This window comes from Saccostrea cucullata, unplaced genomic scaffold (assembly GCF_032062105.1).
Source record: "Saccostrea cucullata isolate Sc308-1 unplaced genomic scaffold, CSIRO_AGI_Scuc_v1 ctg5884, whole genome shotgun sequence".
Lineage (NCBI taxonomy): Eukaryota > Metazoa > Mollusca > Bivalvia > Ostreida > Ostreidae > Saccostrea > Saccostrea cuccullata.
In genome coordinates this window covers 6,904-29,610 of record NW_026929249.1, presented here as the reverse complement: position 1 = coordinate 29,610, position 22,707 = coordinate 6,904, and the positions used below count along the sequence as shown (strand labels likewise).

The following is a 22,707-nucleotide window of genomic DNA, read 5'->3' as shown; positions in this document are numbered from 1 at the left end:
AAAGATTTACTCTACATATTCCCATGTTAAACTTTGACCCCCCCCAATTGTGGCCCCAACTTACCCCAAGGGTCATGATTTTCACAACTTTGAATCAACACTACCTGAGGATGCTTCCACACAAATTTCAGCTTTTCTACCTCCTCAGTTTCTGATAAGAAGATTTTTAAAGATTTACTCTATATATTCCTATGTTAAACTACTACCCCCCATTGTGGCCCCAACCTACCCCCAGGGGTCATGATTTTCACAACTTTGAATCTACACTACCTGAGGAAGCTTCCACACAATTTTCAGCTTTTCTACCTCATGAGTTTCTGATAAGAAGGTTTTTAAAGATTTACTCTATATATTCCTATGTAAAACATCGACCCTGCATTGTGGCCCCACCCTATCTGCTGGGGATCATGATTTTCACAACTTCAATTGTACACTACCTGATGACGCTTCCACACAAGTTTCAGCTTTCCTGGCTGATTAATTTTGGAGAAGAAGATTTTTAAAGATTTACTCTATATATTCCCTTTGCTAAGCTTCGCCCCCCCCCCCCCCCCCCCCCCCCCCCCTTGTGACCTTACCCTGCAATGAATATTAAAAATATATTATAAAACCGTTTGTCTACAGTTATCTTCAAAATTAATTAAGGTGGTATGGGATATCTGTCGATACTAAAGTGGATTAAAGAACATTATAATTTAAATACTTTTCTACAATATTTAACCAAACAATAGGTTTTTGAAAAATTTGGAGAGACAAAAATTGTTAAACTCCCAGTGGGATTCGTACTCATGACTTACAGATATGTAGAAAGCCCTCTCACCCACTGCACTACGCTGTTAGATAACAATATTGGAGAAATTACTTATATAATTACACTTGGTTTTATTGTTTATTTCGATAAACAATATGTCACAACATGAAAGTGTCCCATACCACCTTAAACAGATCCTCTACATAACGAGAGTAAGTGGGTCAATACACAATAGTACAGAGACTGATTTTATATTAAACATTGTTATTAAGCTAACACAATAAAGATATATTTACCTATAAAAGGTATAAATACATAACAGATTAAATTTTACTACTAAGACAAGCTTTTTTAAACTAAAAAAAAATGAATTCTTTCTTTGCCTGTTGTTGACTATAAATAGAACCTTTTGGAAAATTTTAAATCTTCATTACTGATCTTATATCACACAATTTGATTATACTTATTTCTCTCATTATTACACACATGTTCCAAGATTTAAAAATAAAAACTTTTTTCCTACCTACTTACCCCAAAAAATTTTTTTGGTCAGCAGGGGCGTAGCAATCGGGGGGGGGGGGGGGGGGGGGGGGGGGGGCTGGCCCCCCCTTCTTTTTTTCCTAACCTTACTTATACTATAGGAAATGTTAATTGAAAGCTTGGTTGCCCCCCCCCCACTTTTAGTGATGTACTGATAATGTAGTATTAGAATTGGTCCTAAAAGTAGTTGACACTGAGAAAAAGTTTACCCCCCCCCCCCCCCCCCCCCCCCCCCCGAAATAGGATTTTCGACTTTGGGCAACTTTTCCCTTTTTTTTTTTTTTTTTTTTTTTTTTTTGCTTGTCAACTTTTTCAGGTAAGTAAAAAATTTTTTTTCTCTTCCTGGCCCCCCCACTTTCAAAAACGATGCTACGCCACTGGTCAGGGGACATGAAACAGGGATATATTTTTTTTGGCCATGGCAAAATGTTTTGGATTTCAAATACATAAAGATAAAAATCAATCCTACCTCACAAACTGCAACAACTAAGGGATGCTGAGTTCCTTGTTTGACTTCTTTAAATGGAGAAAACATTGTGTAAGGGAAAATAATATCAGCTGAACCACTTATCTCTAGTTTCATAATCCTTTTTGTTTCTATTTCCAGACATGGTACACTACTGAAATTTAAACCAAACAGTAAATCAAAAAGGTGCAATGCATAATATTTTGTTTTAAATCATTTCTTAAAGGAACATCCTGTGTGAGATCAGTTCGTCCAGTGTGAAACAGCAGTGTGAGGTTATTTTGTCTTACACTGTGTATTACCATGCCGCTATGAAACATAAATTGACATCCATTTGAAAAACTTTGCACCAGTCATTAAGGTCTTCTGTTTCCAACGGAAGACCTTGCTATTATTGTTTTTCTATCTAGACGCAAACTTCGAGCTTTATATCGTGCTCATTTCTGAATGGTTTTTGCTCAAATTTTCAGGGCTAATAGACTTAAACACTACCATAATCAATTAAAAAATTTTAGAATTCCTCTTCATTTAACGAGTTATTCCCCTTTGAAAATTTTTTAAGGCCTTTGGTTTCCAGACAAAACCTCCGAGGCTATGATAGCAGGGAATGAGAATCCAACGAATTTGAATAACAGAGACATTGTAGTGTGTGCACATTGGTTTCTGTTTTGGGATTACGTTTTTTATTTAGAAAAAGGTAGTGCTCAATAACTCAAAAACGGTTAGGATTTCGATATGGCTGTCGCTATAAAGGTTGTTTATTGGGATCTCATAAAGATCGTTACAATGTTATTTTGTTCGTGATTTGTGTAGTATGAGTGTGAAAAGCTTTACATGTTAACATGTACCTGTTTTCATTTGGCAAGTTAACAAAGTCTTTGTGCATACAACAAGCATAAAGTTACCACAGAAAGTATGCTGGTTTATACAGGAGGCTTTAATTCATAAGAAAATTTTGAATTTTTTTTTTTTAAATACATGCTTTTTTTGGGGGGAGTTTAAGTCATTCTTTTTAGTTTTTAGTTCTTATAGTGCATCCCCGTGGGGATCCGGGTTAGAATAGGTCCTCAGTACCCCTTGCTTGTCGTAAAAGGCGACTAAATGGGGCGGTCCTTCGGATGAGACCGTATAAACCGAGGCCCCGTGTCACAGCAGGTGTCGCACGATAAAGATCCCTCCCTGCTCAAAGGCCCTGAGTGCCGAGCATAGGCCTAAATTTGCAGCCCTTCACCGGCAATGGTGACGTCTCCATATCAGTGAAATATTCTGGAGAGGGACGTTAAACAGCTATACAATCAATCAATCAATCTTATAGTGCACAATCCCCAAAAAAGAGATTCTGAAAACAAAACATTCTTTTTCTTTTCTAGTAAAACACAAAATACGGATCTTAAAAAAAATCTATGTATGGCCCCATAAAATTAATTTTTAGATTCTCATCCCCAATGTCCCTAAGAAAATTGGCCGCCCCGATGCTTATTTTGAAAAAAAAAAATTGTGTAGAAAAAAATTTTCGGGAAAAAAAATTGGGCTCGGTATACAAAAAATTCCAAAACATTTTATGGCTGCCTACACATGTGAATTCAACTCATGTTTCTTACAAGTTTAGCTTTCAAAACAAGAGGCCCATGGGCCACATCGCTCACCTGAGGAACAATAGGTATGATAAAATCAGCTTAATGGAGTCATAATACAAAATATCTGGACAATGTACAACAATACATGTAGATCATGTATAAGGCCTAAAAAAAAAATAAGTTTGTTTCCTGTAACATTCCCAAAAAATCAAGGGTCGGTAGGTCGGAAATTCTTTTTTTTTTTTTTTTTTTTTTTTTTTTTTGCTTACGAATGGTCAAACATCCCCGGACCGAAAATACCAGGTGTTATATTTACAGTGGACACCTAATATGGCATCCAAAATGGCTGCCAAGCGGCTGAAAACAAACTTCAGAGAGTTGTAGGGGGGAACTGTTGTTACAATAATGATTACTCTTTATATTTAAGGTAAATAAACACTAAGTTGACATATTTTATGTCTCAAATTAAGCTACAAGCTATTTTTTAAATTTAATAAATGGAATCAGCTGATTGATCAAACAAAGTTCTGCCATTTGTGAGAAAAAAAAATCCACCCGGGGATAATTTGAATGGGTCGGTCGGGTTACAGGAAACAAACATATTTTTTTTTTAGGCCTAAATAAAATCCATTTTTCCCCTGGATATTCTTATCTTTATAATCATTAGTCCCTTTTCTAACAGGATGATTTTATAGTCATATCATATGTTGAGTACTGCAATTCTCAAAAAGATCCTTAACATTAGTTTGTATATGGGATATAAACGTACATAAAACTCTGAACCTTCTCGTGAGGCCAAAGAATTGTCCTGGGGCCAAAGTCTTAACAATTATAAAGAATCATCTGGCTGATTAGTTTCTGAGAAGAAGATTTTTAAAGATTTACCCTATATATATTCCTTTGTTAAACTTTGACCCCCCATTGTGGCCCCACCCTACCCCCACGGGTCATGATTTTCACAACTTTGAATCTACACTACCTGAGGATGCTGCCACACCAGGGGATGACAAATCCCATTGCCCGACGCCCGGGGCTAGTGATTTTTAGGGTTGGGCAAGTGAAATTTTATCAACCACTTGCCCGTGGGCAAGTGACTTAATCAATTATCAAAAATAAAATCAATATTTATTCCAATATTCTACTCAGTATTTTTTATATATATTTATAAATACAGTATAAGTTAATGTTAGGGCAGGCAAAAATTCAGGTAGGGCAAGTGAATTTTGACCATGTACTTGCCCTTGGGCAAGTGCCTTAAAAGTCTATTTGTCAGCCCATGCACACAAGTGTCAGCTTTCCTGGCTGATCAGTTTCTGAGAAGAAGATTTTTAAAGTTTACTCTATATATTCATATGTTAAACTTCGACCCCCCATTGAGGCCCCACCCTACCCCCGGGGGTCATGATTTTCACAACTTTGAATTTACACTACCTGAGGATGCTTCCAGACAAGTTTCAGCTTTGCCGGCTGATTAGTTTCTGAGAAGAAGATTTTTAAAGATTAACTCTATATATTCCTATGTTAAAATTCGACACCCCATTGTGGCCCCACCCTACCCCCGGGGGTCATGATTTTCACAACTTTGAATCTACACTACCTGAGGATGCTGCCACACAAGTTTCAGCTTACCTGGCTGATTAGTTTCTGAGAAGAAGATTTTTAAAGATTTACTCTATATATTCATATGTTAAACTTCTACCCCCCATTGAGGCCCCACCCTACCCCCGGGGTCATGATTTTCACAACTTTGAATCTACACTACCTGAGGATGCTTCCAGACAAGTTTCAGCTTTGCCGGCTGATTAGTTTCTGAGAAGAAGATTTTTAAAGATTAACTCTATATATTCCTATGTTAAAATTCGACACCCCATTGTGGCCCCACACTACCCCCGGGGGTCATGATTTTCACAACTTTGAATCTACACTACCTGAGGATGCTGCCACACAAGTTTCAGCTTACCTGGCTGATTAGTTTCTGATAAGAAGATTTTTAAAGATTTACTCTATATATTCATATGTTAAACTTCGACCCCCCATTGAGGCCCCACCCTACCCCGGGGGTCATGATTTTCACAACTTTGAATTTACACTACCTGAGGATGCTTCCAGACAAGTTTCAGCTTTGCCGGCTGATTAGTTTCTGAGAAGAAGATTTTTAAAGATTAACTCTATATATTCCTATGTTAAAATTCGACACCCCATTGTGGCCCCACACTACCCCCGGGGGTCATGATTTTCACAACTTTGAATCTACACTACCTGAGGATGCTGCCACACAAGTTTCAGCTTCCCTGGCTGATTAGTTTCTGAGAAGAAGATTTTTAAAGATTTACTCTATATATTCATATGTTAAACTTAGACCCCCCATTGAGGCCCCACCCTACCCCCGGGGTCATGATTTTCACAACTTTGAATCTACACTTCCTGAAGATGCTTTCACACAAGTTTCAGCTTTCCTGGCTGATTAGTTTCTGATAAGAAGAATTTTAAAGATTTACTCTATATATTTCTATGTAAAACTTTGATCCCCCATTGTGGCCCCACCCTACCCCCGGGGGTCATGATTTTCACAACTTTGAATCTACACTACCTGAGGATGCTTCCATACAAATTTCAGCTTTCCTGGCCAATTAGTTTCTGAGAAGAAGATTTTTAAAGATTTACTCTATATATTCATATGTTAAACTTCGACCCCCCATTGTAGCCCCATCCTACCCCGGGGGGTCATGATTTTCACAATTTTGTATCTACACTACCTGAGGATGCTTCCACACAGTTTCAGTTTTCCTGGTCTTATGGTTCATGAGAAAAAGATTTTCTTTAAAATTTTCATAAATTCCTAATTATCTCCCTTTGCAAAAGGGCGTGGTGCTTAATTTTCACAAGTTTGAATCCCCTTGGGCTAAGGATGCTTTGTGCCAAGTTTGGTTGAAATTGGCCCAGTGGTTCTTGAGAAGATGTTGAAAATGTGAAAAGTTTACAACGGACAGACAGACGGACGGCAGACAAAATGTGATCAGAATAGCTCACTTGAGCTTTCAGCTCAGGTGAGCTAAAAAAGCTTACTGTCCTTAGAGCAAACCTAAACATTAATTAGTTAAATTCATTTTTTTATATAAATGTCACCTTCTTCTTCATAGCATAGCGAGTGGAACACACGTCATTATGTGTCTTGTAAGCCTGCGTGTCTAAAATTGAAAAATGAGCACCCAAGCTCATAAGTTGAGATCGACTATATTAGGGTAAAAGAGATCGTAGACTCGTATTATTTTGATAAAATCAAAGTTTTACCACTGCATTCAGCATCTTGTTTAGCGTATATTAGTTTTACCTATCTCAGTGTAAATAACTTTACCGGTATTAGCCATACCGCATCATTTCTTTGCTTTTTTTTTTTACATTTTTGTATTAATATTTGAATAAACAATACCTAAAGAAAAACATATTATTTCAATAGATGTTATAGAATATTACTTTCAACTAGTTGGACCTGAAAATCAAAAGCTGAATTTCATTCATAGCAATTTGTACTGCTTTTTCGTTTTCTCACTTTTTAAGATTTGAAATCTACGAAATTTGTTAAGTCGTACGTGAAAAAGATCATCAGGAAATTAGGCCATAAAAAATTAATCTTTAGATTCTCATCCTAATTTGCTAAAAAATCGGGGCGGGTGGGTGGATTTTATTTTTTATTTTTTATAATTGTTAATTTGTACAATAATGTCAGTATCAACAAAACATGGACTCTTCGTAAACATTTTTTTCATTATGTTAATGCCAATATGAATAGATTTTATTCTTTTCATATTCTTTTAAATATTTAAAGAAAAATCTTGCTTTTAAAAAATTAAAAACTTGATAATTAATTAACGAAATATCAAGTACATATACCATACGGCACATCCTTACAAAATAAGGTGGGGATGCCAATAAATTGTGTATTCATAACTTCTCATCGGCCTTTCCCCAAATACATTTTAATTAGTTTTTAACCAAGAAATGATTAATCCCTCTGTTTTGTGTAAAATATCTTAGATTTCCATCTTCCTAAAAAAATTGATCGTTTGTGAGACTTGACATGTTTGACATTAAAATAGGCCATATTTGCAAAATCTATATTAAAATTTTCTAATAAAATATCTACTGAAAAACCTAGGCCTGAACAGTTTTAAGATTTAACATTTCCTTAGCACTTAACATTCTCTAAAATCTGTCAACGATGTTTTATTTTTTTTTTATCTTCAAATTAAAATCATTTACAGCTGGAGATCGTTCGAACTTGACCAAGTGTCATTTTCCTCGTCTATTTTAGTTATAAAAACTTGCTCATGTCAGTGATGGTTTCTATATATTTCTTCTATGTTTTGAATTTTCTCTATACTGACAATTTATCCCTTCCTTCCACATTTAAACTGCTTTTATCAACATGTTTATTGCCGATTGTTCTCTGTTCATTTCATGGCTCTTTTGCTATAAATAGCGACACGCGACTTTTAATACAGACGGGAGATAACTCTTAAACTTTGACCCAAATTCTTGCTGAATAAAAAATACATGAATGATGAAAATACTATAATTATGAACACTCAAAAATCAAAATAAAAAACACGGGGGCGGGACATTTTGAGAGGGGCGGGCGGGGATGAGAATCTAAAGATTAATTTTATCTGGCCTTATCTCCCTTGCGCCGAACAGTATTTCAACCAATATAATAAATGTAAATTTTCACATCATGTATTTTCTACCAATCACAAAGGAGAAGAAGTGCACAACCCGTGGACTGTAAATTATTTCAACTCTTTATACCGTCTTCCAAGGAAGACGGTAATCATAAGGATACAAATGTCTTCATGCATAAACAGTTAAGTCGAAATAAAATGGAATTAAAAGATTACAAGTGGGTTTGTGTACTCACATTAGCATTAACAATTTAAAAGAATAGAGCAGTTGTTATTTCTAGAACATAAACGGTGAAAAAGGTGTTTTTAAAAGAATAAAAAATAATAAATAAAATCTACCCACCTGCCCCATATTTTTTGCAAATCAGGATGAGAATCTAAATATTAATTTTATATGGCCTATTACATTTTTAAGTTATCATACTGCATGCATTTAAACTCTTCCTTGAATCAGACATGTGTGTGTACCATTACATAAGCTATCCCTCGCCCGCGGCCAAAAAAAACGGTCACCATGGTCGCAGCTGGACTACCTAGCAGTCAGCGGTTATCTAATACATTAAAGTTTCATCTCTCATATATGAGTTTACTTAGCCACAAACTCAAGAATTGTTGTAGTTTTGATTACACAATTTATAAAAGCAATGCCATTCTGAATCTAATTCAATATCAGACTTAGATCAATTGTGGGTTTTAAGTAAAAAAAAAAAAAAAAGAACTACTATTTTATAAATTTTGGTCATTATACTGCAAACTTTTCAAATCTTTCTGGCTACTGAGCTTTGTGTGTGTGTGCGTTGTACCTTTACGTAATCTATCCTTCGTCCGAGGAGATCAGCCAAGGCTACTACCAAGCAGTAAGCAGTTATCTAATACACAAGATTCACACACGCACACTTACATACATGTATATAAACGTGTTCAAGTTTATAAAGGCATAAATACAAGAACTGTTTTAATTTTATGTTATAAAAGTTTGTTCATCTTGTAGTATTTACTTAATTAAACATTGGAGAGTAAATTATAAGAAGTCGTTCTGAAAATTAATAAAAGCGATATTACTCCGAATCGGAAACACTCGTCAGACATAAATTAATGGTTGGTTTGTAAGTCTAAAATGTTTTAAAAACTGTACAAATAATGTTTTAAATCAACAAAAAAACACAAAACTTAAACCTTTAAATGATGATTATCCCTCGCACATGACCAAGGAGATCCCGCGCGAGTGGACAAGTGATTCTTAGGCCATACCAATTTCTAATATAGTTCATCGGATTCGCCGCTTCTATTTATTACAAATGCAAATTATAATATTAAAAAAAAAATGTCCGCGGGAGCGTCCAAAAAAATCCGACTACAAATTTTTTTCTCGACTTTTTACACCAAACACACAAGACTTTGAAACTTGTATGACAGATGCGCGGGATTTATAGTGAGATTGAAGAAGTTTGTGAAGTTTTGCACGATGCCTGTTTAACTGTTCATATGTACCAGGGGTGTGCAATTAGCATCCCCTGACGCCAGGGCTCTCACACCACTTTTTGGGACTGGGGCCGGGGCCGTTCAAATTGGGAAAATTATCGTCATTTTGGGAAATGTTGGATAACCAAAATTCATTAAAAAAAGTACGTAAGGGTTGCCCGCAACCCTGTGTCTCGCCTGCTGTCGCTGTGGTTAGTAAGAAATGATTGTCTGATAAACTGAAGCATTTATTGACATTTCAGAAGGAATAACTCAAAAATACAATAATAAAGAAATGGAACAGCTGACTTAATATCTAATCCCTTGGCGATTATATTGGCATTTATATATATATACATATACCCTGTAAATTCACAAATTATTGTGATGTTTTTATTATTGCGAATATTGCAACGTGTTATGAGTCGCAATAATTTGAACTTGCATTTTGAAATCAAATCCACTGTATATGTATCAAGTCATTCATGCAGAAAATGTAGGTGAAGATTACCTAATTATGGTACTGATATTGTTGGTTACCCATGATGTGTAGACTGACAAATTATCATGCCACTATAAGTTATAGTTGCTGAGATATGGACCTCCACCATAAATTTATGCAAAGTCACTCATGCGGAAAAATGTAGGTCAAGATGACCTAATTCTGGTACAGGCGTTTGTGGTTACCCATGATGTATCCACTGACAAATTATCATGCCACTATAAGTTATAGTTGCTGAGATATGGACCTCCACCATAAATTTATGCAAAGTCACTCATGCGGAAAAATGTAGGTCAAGATGACCTAATTCTGGTACAGGCGTTTGTGGTTACCCATGATGTATCCACTGACTAACTATCATGCCACTATAAGTTATAGTTGCTGAAATATGAACCTCCATTATCAATTTAACCAAAGTCATTCATGCAGAAAAATGTAGGTCAAAATGACCTAATTCTGGTACTGATGTTGTTGGTTACTTATAACCTGTACAATGACAAATCATCATGCCATTATAAGTTATAGATGCTGAGATATGGACCTCCACCAAAAATTTAACCAAAGTCACTCATGCAGAAAAATGTAGGTCAAGATGACCTAATTCTGGTACTGACGTTTGTGGTTACCCATGATGTATCCACTGACTAATTATCATATCCCTATAACTTATAGTTGCTGGAATATAGGTCTTCACCATAAATTATCATGAAAAAACTAAGTCCAACTTAAGGAAAAAATACGGAAAAATTTGAATTTTTTTTTTCAAAATCATACTTGGGATATAAATTTTTATCCATACTGAATATTGTGTCCAAATTTCAAGAAGACTGAATAAAATTTGAGAAAGTTATTGCAGTTTATAAAACTTTGACATTTGGGTTAACCAAAAGTTGGACGCCGACGACGACGACGACGACGACGGAATCTATGGTCGCTATGTCTCGCTTCGCGACATTCGTCGCAGGCGAGACAAAAAATACTCAAATTTTGCTTTTCTAGCATTTTGTCATCAATTTAAATCTGGTTTTGAATAAACAGTTAAACAGGACAAACATGGGTACATAGGCTATTTATGAAAGTACATTAGCTTTGTCATTACTATCTTTGAGTGTTGATATTGCGGTTATTTGTCTTTCCGAGTGACAGTCGCTAGTCACATTGTCCCGAATTTCCTCGATCACATGGACAACTTTGCTTACCAATACCATGAATACAGCGCGAGACTGAACATGCCGAAGCGTGGGTATGTTTCTAGGTGCAGCTTACTAATGTTTAAAAGAAATATCTATTTTTGAAACCAAAATGATGTTTTTTGTCGAAACTACATGACAAGATACTCTGCACTCATAGTTAGTACACATTTTTGTAAATTCAATAACCTGGTTCCCCGAACCAGTATACGAATGGATTTGGTGCGAACTAATAAAATAGTAGTACAGTTTCACTTTCATTTGCAAGTGTGTTTTGTTTGGTTTCTTTTTCCGATTAAATTTCTTGGACTTTTATTAGGTCTTTCCACCTTTCTGTGGAAAGACCTATTGATTTGCTTATGTTTATTATTATTAGGTCTTTCCACCTTTCTGTGGAAAGACCTATTGATTTCCTTCTGTTTCTTCTTTTCCATTATTATTATTTTTCCGCCGTGTGATTTTGAGTTTACAGATATATCGAAAAGATTTATAGTCCATAAGAATGTACTCCGTAAAAGATTATTGCAGTTCACCCTGCGTAAATGAACCTTAACCCCTTTCGAAGTTATTGCCCCTTTTGCAAGAAATGCTTGTTATCGCTACTCCTTCGAAACCGTAAACCATAGAGGTATGAAACCTTCACCAATGTCTTCGACTAATTATGAGAACTCTTCAATCTATTCATTGCGAAAGCATTCGGTGAACCCTTCAATGAGTTATTGCCCCTGAAACTTTTTGAATTTTACAAATAATTAAAAATTTTCAAAACGACAAGTCGCAGAGACATGGGACCAACTGCATAAGATTCATTGACCTTTGACCTTAAAATTAATGTAAAGGTCAAAGGTCAAGTTCATTCAAAAAATGAGAAATTTAGCTCTTTTTATATCTCTTTTGTCTTTAAACATATACTTAATGTCTATGCATCATTAATATGTACTCTTAAAACTCTTTCAAAGATTTCATTCTTGTCCCCTAACATTAACCCTTTTAAAAGTTATTGCCCCTTGTGCAAAAAACCTTGTTATTGCTACTCCTCCGAAACTGTAGACCGTAGAGACACCACACCTTCACTAATATCTTGAGGGTCCTTAGGCCTAACTTCACTGTATAAAATCGAAAGGATCTGATGACCCTTATATGAGTTATTGCCCTTTAACTTCTTTGTACTTACTATTAAACCTTATAACTTGAAAAGTGTAAGTCATAAAAGCATGGGGTCAATTGCATTGTGACCCTTGACCTTTGACCTTGAAAATTTTTTCAAGATCAAAGGTCAAGGTCATTCTTTTTTTTTTTAATTTTCATTTTTTCTATGCTTTAAGAAAATTTTGGTTTCTTTTTCATGAAATTTAATTTTAAGGAGTCAGATATGAAACAAATTTGAAATTCAAAGAAGGTGGAAAGACCTCTTATTGTTCTGAGAACAATAAGTCTCCTAGTTCCTATTATTTTTCTTCCGCTGATTTTTTGTTTTGACATTTATCGAAAAGACTTTTTGTTCATCGTAAAGGTCATTAAAAGTTAGGAACAAATTTGACCCAACGCGTATGAACTATGGCCGCTTTCGAAGTTATTGCCCCTTTCGCAAGAAATGCTTGTTATCCCTACTCCTCCGAAACCTTAAACCATAGAAGAATGAAACCTTTACCATTGTCTTCGACTACTTGAGGGGACTCTGGAATCTATTCATTGTGAAAGTATTCAATGACGCCTTCAATGATTTATTGCCCCTGAAAGTTTTTGAATTTTAATAATAATAAAATATTTTCAAAACGAGAAGTTGTAGCGACATGGGACTAACTGCATAAGATTCATTGACCTTTCATCTTAAAATTCATGTAAAGGTCAAAGGTCAAGGTCATTCCAAAATTGAGAAATTAAGCTCTTTTTATATCTTTTTTTGTCTTTTAACATATACAAACTGTCTTAGCATCATTATTATGCACTTTTAAAACTATTTTAAAGATTTTATTCGTATCCCTTAAAATTGACCCTATTAAAAGTTATTGCCCTTTGTGCGAAAAACCTTGTTATTGCTACTACTTCGAAACCGTTAACTGCAGAGACATAAAACCTTCACTAATGTTTTCGACTCCTTTAGAAGACTCTGGAATCTATTCATTGCGAAAATATTCGGTGACCCCTTCAATGAGTTATTGCCCCTGAAAATCTTTGAATTGCACAAATAATTAAAAATTTTCAAAATGAGAAGTCGTAAAGATATAGGACTAACTGCATAAGATTCATTAACCTTTGCTCATAAAATTCATGTAAAGGTCAAGGTCATTCAAAAATTGAGAAATTAAGCTCTTTTTATATTTTTTTGTCTTTTAACATATACTTAATAACTTTGCATCATTAATATGTACTCTTAAACCTATTTCAAAGATTTCATTCTTGTCCCTTAAGATGGACCCTATTAAAAATTATTGCCCCTTTTGCGAAAAACCTTGTAATTGCTATTGCTCCGAAAAAGTAAATCGTAAAGACATGAAACCTTCACTTATGTCTTATGGGACTTTAGGCACAACTTTTATCTTCAAGTGAGAAAGGATCTGGTGACTCCTTGAATGAGTTACTGCCCTTTAATTCTCTTGTGCTTAATATGAAACCTTATAACTTTAAAACTATACGTCATAGATACCTGAGGTTAATTACAATGTGACCCTTGACCTTTGACCTTGAATATGACTTGAAGGTCAAAGGTCAAGGTCACCTCCAAATTTTGAATTTTTCTTGCATTTTTTCTTCTTTTAAGCCATTCCTGGTTTCTTTTTATGAAATTTAATTTTAAAGAGATAAATATTACATGAAATTGAAATTCAAAGAAGGTGGAAAGACCTCTTATTGTTCTGTGAACAATAAGTCTCCTAGTTCTTCTTATTTTTCCGCCGTGTGATTTTGAGTTTCAAGATATATCGAAAAGATTTATAGTCCATAAGAATGTACTCCGTAAAAGATTATTGCAGTTGACCCTGCGTAAATGAATCTTGACTCTTTCCGAAGTTATTGCCCCTTTCGCAAGAAATGCTTGTTATCGCTACTCCTCAGAAATCTTAAACCGCAGAGGTATGAAACCTTTATGAATGTCTTCGACTAATTAAAGGGACTCTTCAATTTATTCATTGTGAAAGTATTCGGTGACCCCTTCAATGAGTAATTGCCCCTGAAACTTTTTGAATTTTACAAAAAATTATTTTTTTTTTAAACGAGAAGTTGTAGAGACATGGGACTAACTGCATAAGATTTATTGACCTTTGATCTAAAATTTCATGCAAAGGTCAAAGGTCAAGGTCATTTAGAAAATGAGAAATTAAGTTTTTTCTATATCTCTTTTGTCTTTCAACATATACTTAATGTCTTTGCATCATTAATATGTACTCTTAGAACTCTTTAAAATATTTTATTCTTGTACCCAAAGATTAACCCTTTAAAAAGTTATTGCCCCTTGTGCAAAAAACCTTGTTATCGCTACTCCTCCGAAACCGTAGACCGTATAGACACGAAACCTTCACTAATGTCTTAAGGGTCTTATGGCATAACTTCACTGTAAAAGTGCAAAAGGATCTGATGAACCCTTATATGGGTTATTGCCCTTTAACTTCTTTGTACTTCCTTTTTAACCTTATAACTTGAAAACTATAAGTCGTAGAAGCATGGGGTCAACTGCATTGCGACCCTTGACCTTTGACCTTGAATATTTTTCAAAGGTCAAGGTCATTTCAAATTTTTTTTTATTTTTAATTTTTGCTATTCTTTAAGACAATTTTGGTTTCTTATTCATGGAATTAAATTTTAAAACAAAATTGAAATTCAAAGAAGGTGGAAAGACCTCTTATTGTTCTTTGAACAATAAGTCTCCTAGTTTTTTAATTAATATTTGCTATGGAAATTGGGAAATTTACACCTTTCTTTTGGGAAAAAAGGTACCTTTTTTGCATTGGGAACGGGGCCGTTGAACGGCCCCAATTTTAGAGAATCGAGAGCCCTGGACGCCCGGGGCTACCATTTTTGGGGGTCGGGCTAGTGGTTTTCTACAAAGAGATTGCCCGTCGGGCTAGTAAAAAATATAACTACACACGCAATACACGAAAAGCACAACCGGTATTTTCACTCGTTTTTGGCTATAAAATTCCAAACCAGTTTAAATTTTCCAGACAACATACTCCTACTGTCAATAAATCTCCATATTATCCGTTTTGCAGAGCTACCTGATTTATTTACTTCCAAAAACGATCTTTTTTTCCTAATCCGAATTTCCTCTATTCCTCCGTTTATGGTAAATACATGCAGCTATATCTTTAAATTATTTACGATCACTCAATCAACTGAAAGATAAGTGTTTTGTGACTCACATAAAATATATTTCTTTTGTATTGAATGATTTAATATGAAAACAAAATGAATTTCATTTCATTTTAAATGAGCTAGTGCAATGATCAGAAAAAGGGAAGATAATTTATTGAAATTCATTTTAATTTTATTTCATAATAATTTAAACATAACTGAATTTGATATTGAGAATTAAAATTTACTTTAAAAAGAATGACCTCAGTACCCTGACTTTTATCAGCAATTAATTTCTTTTTCAACATTAGTTTTATTTTAATTTTTGCCCCTGTATTTGGGCTAGTAACTTTGCAGCTGCCACTAGCCTGTGGGCTAGTACTTGATTTTTTTAATTGCACAACCCTGTGTACTATAGTTAAAAACAATGGATACAAAGTTGTTTCATACACCTTTCATCTTTGAAACTTGACACATTTTTACTTATTTAAAATCCAAAAAAGTTAAAAATAATAAGTTCATGTGGTATGCAAATGATATCTATCTTTCTTTTTTTTTTTTAGATCCACGCTCTTTGAAATCAAACTTTATTAAAAAATATATATGTATTAATTATATTCGCTCGCCTTATCATGCCTTATAATTTTGAAACCCAAAATAAAAAATAATATTTGTAAAAAAATTTCGCTCGCTCGCCTCACTTTTTATTTTTGAAAATCCGAAGAACTATTTTACAAATTGGTGTGGCCTTAGTAAGTTCATGTTGTTCTACATGTATCTTATCACGCGAAATGTAAAAATAATGTAAGCCTTGAATTAGGTGAGCATAAAAAGTAATAATACAATTATGTTTTGCAATTACACATTTGTTTTAGAAACATTTTTCGATATCGACCTAATTCAAATAAAACACAAAACAAACAAATATAAAAGGTAGGTGTATTAAAACACAATATCAGATTCCTGAATGTTATTTAGTAATCAGTACATATATCCAGATGAATAAATTAATGACAAATCAAATCATTCAAGTTGTTTTTCTTCCTACTCACTAAACTGTCTTTTTTTCCACAATGCCAAGATCACGCTTGAGTGTACTCAAAGAAAACACCAATCAAACACTTACCTGAGTCCACTCTTTAATCCAAACATACAAGCAAATGCCTCAAACAATGCTTGCACATGACTTTCATGTATGCTACACCCATGTTCTCTTTTCTTAAGTATAAGATAAAGCTGGTTACTGAAATCCTGTGCCTGACAATGAAATCTACAAAGAAAACCATGGGAAAGGATGATTTTTACATATTAATAGTTTTACATTATTTTTAGCAATAATTATTTTAACAAGAGCAATCTTAAAGAGATTTAAATACAGTCAAACTTGTCTTAAGAGGCCACCTTTGGGAAGTCTGGAAACTGGCCACTTAAGACAGGTGGCCTCTTATTCCAGTTTGCCCTCGAAAAGGACATTCAGGCAATGAATAAACAACATTAAGCACTACAATTAAATTAATCAAATAATAAAACAGGTCAATTTAACAAAGGCTTTTAGTGTATATAATAATTCAAGCTAATTAAAAAAATATTAAAGAATTAAATTTTTTAAAAGTTTTTGTGCATGTTTCTGTTCCTACATATTAGTTAAATAAGAAATTTATACATACAGTGCCTGGTTATTATCCTTTTTCATAAAGAAAAAAAATTACACAAAAATACATTTTAGTGGTAAATAAAATAAAGCATTGAAATTTAAGTAAGAATATGTTAATAAAAATTCCACTTGCAAACGTTCAAAAATGGTCAGCAGTGTAACACCCCTCCCCCCCCTAAATTAATTCATCGGCAATTAACTTACTTGCTGTGGTTTTTAAAGTCTGGTAAATTTTATTGTTTATAAAGCTGTCAGAATTTCTATGTAACATACACAAACACACAAATAAATTTAACCACTTGACCAGAGAGATGTATTGACGCAGGTGTCATATGCAGTGAAGCGTGACTAATCCCTATCGATCATCTGTTGATAGTGAAATTCACGAGATAATCATGCCACATGAAGCACTGTTTTCACAAGAGTAGCAATTAGAGTTTCTACATGGAATCAAAATCTAAAAGGTGTGAATTTCTTTAGGTAGAGGAAAGTATCAATTGTATTTAAATTCTTTTTATTTTTCAATCGGCGATCTTGAAAAATAAGTACAAATTCATCTAACAGAGTTCAGTGTATCCAATAGTAATTTGTTTAATTGCATAAATAGCTGGGTTAAATTGGCTATTGGGATATAATTACCCGAGAGAATGAGTTTAAAAGACACAAGTTTGGCTTTCCAGAAAGCCTGAAATGTCATCTCTTTGGTATCAATAATGTCAAAGAAATAAAACAGAAAGGGAAATATTTTAATGCAATGAATATATGGATTATTACACCTGAAGTTCCCAAATGACTTATTCAGCAAACTCCACGGTAAAGTACGCAGTTTCTTTTAGCCGCAGTACATATATGGAAAGCATGGACGTCTGCGAGAGCACCCAAGGCGATTTTTGGTGAAATTTCATTCAAGCGGTCTTTGTGCTTCTGGGTGTTTACTTAAATTCAAATACTTCCCTTGAACTATATTTTCTTAACACAATACGGAATTATCAACAATAATTATCATTCATTAAAAAAAACAGCTAATTATTAAAGTTTGACAGGAATTAATTTAATAAATCCAATTACAGACTAAAAAATTAACATAAAATTAGCGTTGACCACTCTTCGTACATTTTTTGCAGAATCTAATTGTAAGCTTGTTCTTTTGTGCGAGAACCAGTTTTTCCTTTCGCGTCAACAAATCTATATATAGAAATCACGTCATTGTCAATTCTCCTTGTGTGGCTTACCAATTTAATAAGGCATAGTATTGGGGATCAATATATATACGGCACACCGAAATTATAGATATCATATTTATAAGCATCGCACTTCTTTTCTAAATTTTCCTTGGCTTACAAATAGGCCGAAACCGAAAGTAGATCACACACTCCTAAGCTAGTTCTTCTAAAACAAAACCAGTTTACAGGCTATTTGGAACTCTGTAAAACATCGAGGACTTCCGAAAGATTAATGGAGGCTTACACTAGGACTTCACTTCCGGCATACAATCTTAATGTGTCATCTCCCGAGGGAGATGACAATAACAGAATCACAGCAAGTGACGAAATGGCCGCCTATTACAGTGTCAATAAGGCTGTTGGGGGAGGATTTGAGTGGCCGCTGGCCGCGTTACACAGGTGGCCGTTTATTCCAGTTAAAATTTATAGGAAAAATCGTCGGGGGGAACTGAAAGTGGCCGCTGACCGCAAGTGGCCGCTGATTTCGGGTGGCCGCTAAGACAAGTTTGACTGTATCCCCACAGGGCTCATATCAAATGAGGCAATGTTGAATTTTCCTAATTAAAAACATAAATATATGAGGGACTGAGATAAAAGAACATGATGGTAAGGTAGATTGAATACCGATAACTTTCTGACATGTAAAGCTGCAACATATATATAGTACTTATTGTTAAAAGAAATCTGCATAACAAGGAAGGGCAACAGGAATAAGACTTTCTATCTTTTTCCAACCTAGATATCATCAGAAATCACTTGGAGAAATTGGAGAACTTGTGTAAAGCATAGCGTGAACCATAAATCCAAGATGGCGAGTGTCGTCTCATGCAGGCTTGTAAGTTAAGAATGAAATAAATTGATAATGAAATTCAAATATAGTTTTTTTCATCTTTCTATTGAAAATTTTGAAAACTGATACAAACAAGAAGATACAGTTACTTTTAATATTTGCCCTAAAATTCAGAAGTTGTTTAAATCTCATTAAATTTCCGTTTTTATCCGGTTTTTTTGTTAAAATTTCGTTTTTATCGGATTAAAAAATTTATTGTGTCCTCTAAATGTAAGTCGTAAAAACGCTTATAGAACTTATTGCTAGCGCTCTCGAGCACTAGCAACTACGTTAGTCCTTTTCACTGGAATACGCATGCCCGACTCCATAGCAAGGGATTCTGGGAATATTGTATTTGAATTTCGTTTTTATCATCTTCACGTGAAATTTTGTGTTTAATCGTTAATGTCAAAAAGTAACAGTAGCTTTTGTCTTATAATGCAAAGTTATTTTCAATATCATAATAAATAACATGTAGCTAGCTTTATCTTAAATTCCTTCAAGCTCGGAAGACAACTTCGGATATGTTTTCCGATCTTGCCGGAAAGGCCCGAAAAGATACGATTGCTACAAAACAGTACCAATGGTTCCTGAAAAATTTCACCTCGAAATTGAAATTACAGTAGGTACATAATGATTAAGGCACAGCCAAAGAGCTATGCCATTGCCGATGTGTAGCCCACTCTAGATTCACAATTTTAAATTGAGACTCCACTCCAGCACAACTCCAGAATACCACTGTGCCTTCCTATCGTTAATTTATAATCGATTCAGAAATTTAAACCAATGTTTTAGAAATCTGCTTCTGTGTTTTATGATTGCTACAGCGCTAGCTCACAGTGGTTTCAATAAGATTTTCAACAGAAGGAAAAATAGATGGAATAGCAGGAAACCAGTTTCGGCGAGGGGTCTGGGGGCCGCCTTAGGCCCCCAGCGGGTCCAGGGCAGAGCCCTGGTGGGGGGCCCAGGTGGGCGAAGCCCCCCGACCGAAAACGAAAATCAGCATTTTGGACTCATTTTTCTTACCTCTAAGGCCATTAAAAAAGTACCATTTTTTCACATTCCTGTCACTATCAATTATCAAATTTTACCTAAAAAAGCCAACTAGAAAACAAATTTTTACCTTTTCACAGATTTGTTTGACAGATTTATGAAAGACTAAATTTTTTTCTTCTGAAACTAAGTGTCTATAAAAACATATAGACAACATGTATGAAATTCTAGGTAAAACATTATACTGGAAATTCTACATATTTAGTCCTTTTCACATAAATTGGTCAGGACTTTTATTCAAAATTCAAAAAAAAGATTATTAAGTTAAAAATTTAAGATTTTTAAAACACTTTGGGGATGAACAGTACCCCCAAAAATGGAAAAATTCTGCAATATTGAGACTTTTCATAAAATAATCTTGACGATTTTGTACAGATTGTCAGAACAAAAATATTAAGAAAATGAAATTTGATACAAAATACTAGTACATTAAAACCTTTCCAAATGTGAAAATAATATACTTTTCCTGTATTTCAAGAGATCTTGCACGAATAAATGAGAATGAAATTTCACGTTTTCAGTTTGAGGAAATTTTGTAAGAATTTCTACGTCTGAGTCAAGATTAAAATATTAAGACTTTTATTCGTAATGATTACGTCTTGGCTTATGTGGAAATCCTGTAAGAATTCATACATTTTTTCGTAAGGTCTTAATCACCGGGGAACCCCTCACTTAATATTGAGGCTGCCGCACAATCAATTTTCAATAGAAAATTATAAAACACAAACAAATCTTTTCGGAAGGGACCATTTTTATGCCTCTTAACGTATGTGATCTCAAACGCATGTGTTACAGCAGCAGCACGTTTCTCCACGACTTCGCTCAAATATTCGTTGTCCGCGACGCCATTACATGACACTATCGATCTAATCAAACTTCCTTGAAAAAAAGAGCGCACTCAAGGGAAGCTACTCTAGATCATAGAAATAGTTGCGGTAATGATTTCACGTATCAGCACCGGCAAAATTCTAATGACGGAAATTTCATAGCCGGCAAAATTTCTCGTACAGGCGGTTAATTTTGCCGGTTGCCGGCTCTTATTGAAAACACTGGCTCACCAATCTTTTTCAAAGATAAGCTTGTTTAGATGTCATCAGTGTTGTGTAGATGTTTGTTATTTACAAATGGCAGCACATGTCGTGCCAGTTGAGCTCGAGAAATGTTCCCACCAGCCGGGGAAAAAGTTCATCAGATCAAAAAAAAAAAAAAAAGCTTACCTACTGACCCTAATTTTTTCAGCCTGAAAGCGGAAACAAACCTATTTTTTTGTTAGGCCTCATGAAAATTATGGGAAAATGCACTGTTTGTGACTACACAATTACCCTTGTGAAAGTCTAAGCAGGTAACTATTTATAAATTCTTAGTTTATACTTATAAGTATTTTTGTGTAAATAAATGCTTCATTTCCATTTTTGGTGGTAATTTTAAAAATCACTCTAAAACAGGGCGAAATATGACTGAAACAGTCACTGTACCTAGTTCTTTGTCTAGACTGAAAACTTCAGATGGTAGTAAGTCCAAATGACTGACAGCAGAAATAAGATTTCAAGAACTCTGAGTGGGTAAAATATGTTTGAGATTTACCTGTAAAACCATATCATATGGTTTTCTGGTATCCATGTTGGGATCATTGATATTTTTTCATCATCATTTGGAGCCATCTCCCATAAGCTTTCTGATGACAGCTCTGAAAAGGACGTGTACAAATGGTCAAGGGATCTTAAATGAGCCATTATAGGACTCTTTTGGACGTACTTCTTTAACTCGTTGATTTTTTCAGTCTCCTCGTTGTTCTCAGTTTCCCCGCATTGAATAAGATCAAGAGGTTTCGTATCAGGAACATGCACAATTGATATATTAAGGTTTTCGATGTGCTTTCTTTCCCATTTACTCAGTCTTAGTGGAAGGTCGAGTGAAGCAATTTTGGTTAAGCACTTTCCGTGAATTGACTGCGAATCCTCAGATTCTGTTGAAATTATGTCAGGACCGGAGGACTTTGGAGGAGTTCCATCTTCATCTTGGTCAGAGCTCCCAGGCGTACTCTCACTGACAGAACAAAATCGTTTACGATCAGGGGATACAGAAGAGTCTGACATCCGTCGTTTTTTGTTTGCTTCATAATATACTACTTCGCTTTCTGCATCGGAGACGCTAACCGTTTTGTCTGAATCGGAATCTGCCATGCTAGCGAGCGGCGTTTTGGGTTGAAGTTAAGTCTTACTATAAACGAGTCGACCTATAACGTTCGTACGTTGGTATATTACCAAAACGGAAAAAAAAAAATAATGGTCTGTTTTGTTTGGTTTGTTTAATTGTTTTGGTTTTGTTTGTTTTGTTTTTTGTTTTGGCTTGGAATTCATTTTTCAGTAAAGATAGAAAACATTACGGAATTAGATTATGATATCATTCTATAAACCAAATCAATCAACAATGGAATAGACGAATGCTCACAAAAATCTGCCGGGTTATAAAGTTACAATTGTAAAAACTCT

General features: G+C 34.6%; 1 protein-coding gene across 1 annotated transcript; it reads right to left on the bottom strand.

The window, feature by feature from the left end:
• Window positions 1-1,760: 1,760 nt before the first annotated feature.
• On the bottom strand, window positions 1,761-22,398 carry LOC134280216 (uncharacterized; the record flags this gene model as incomplete). The annotated part of the gene is made up of 3 exons (XM_062762633.1): window positions 21,800-22,398; window positions 16,583-16,726; window positions 1,761-1,911 (listed from the first exon to the last, which is right to left on the bottom strand). Coding segments are annotated over exons 1-3 (894 nt in total), but the record flags the coding sequence as incomplete, so codon positions are not given.
• Window positions 22,399-22,707: the final 309 nt, after the last annotated feature.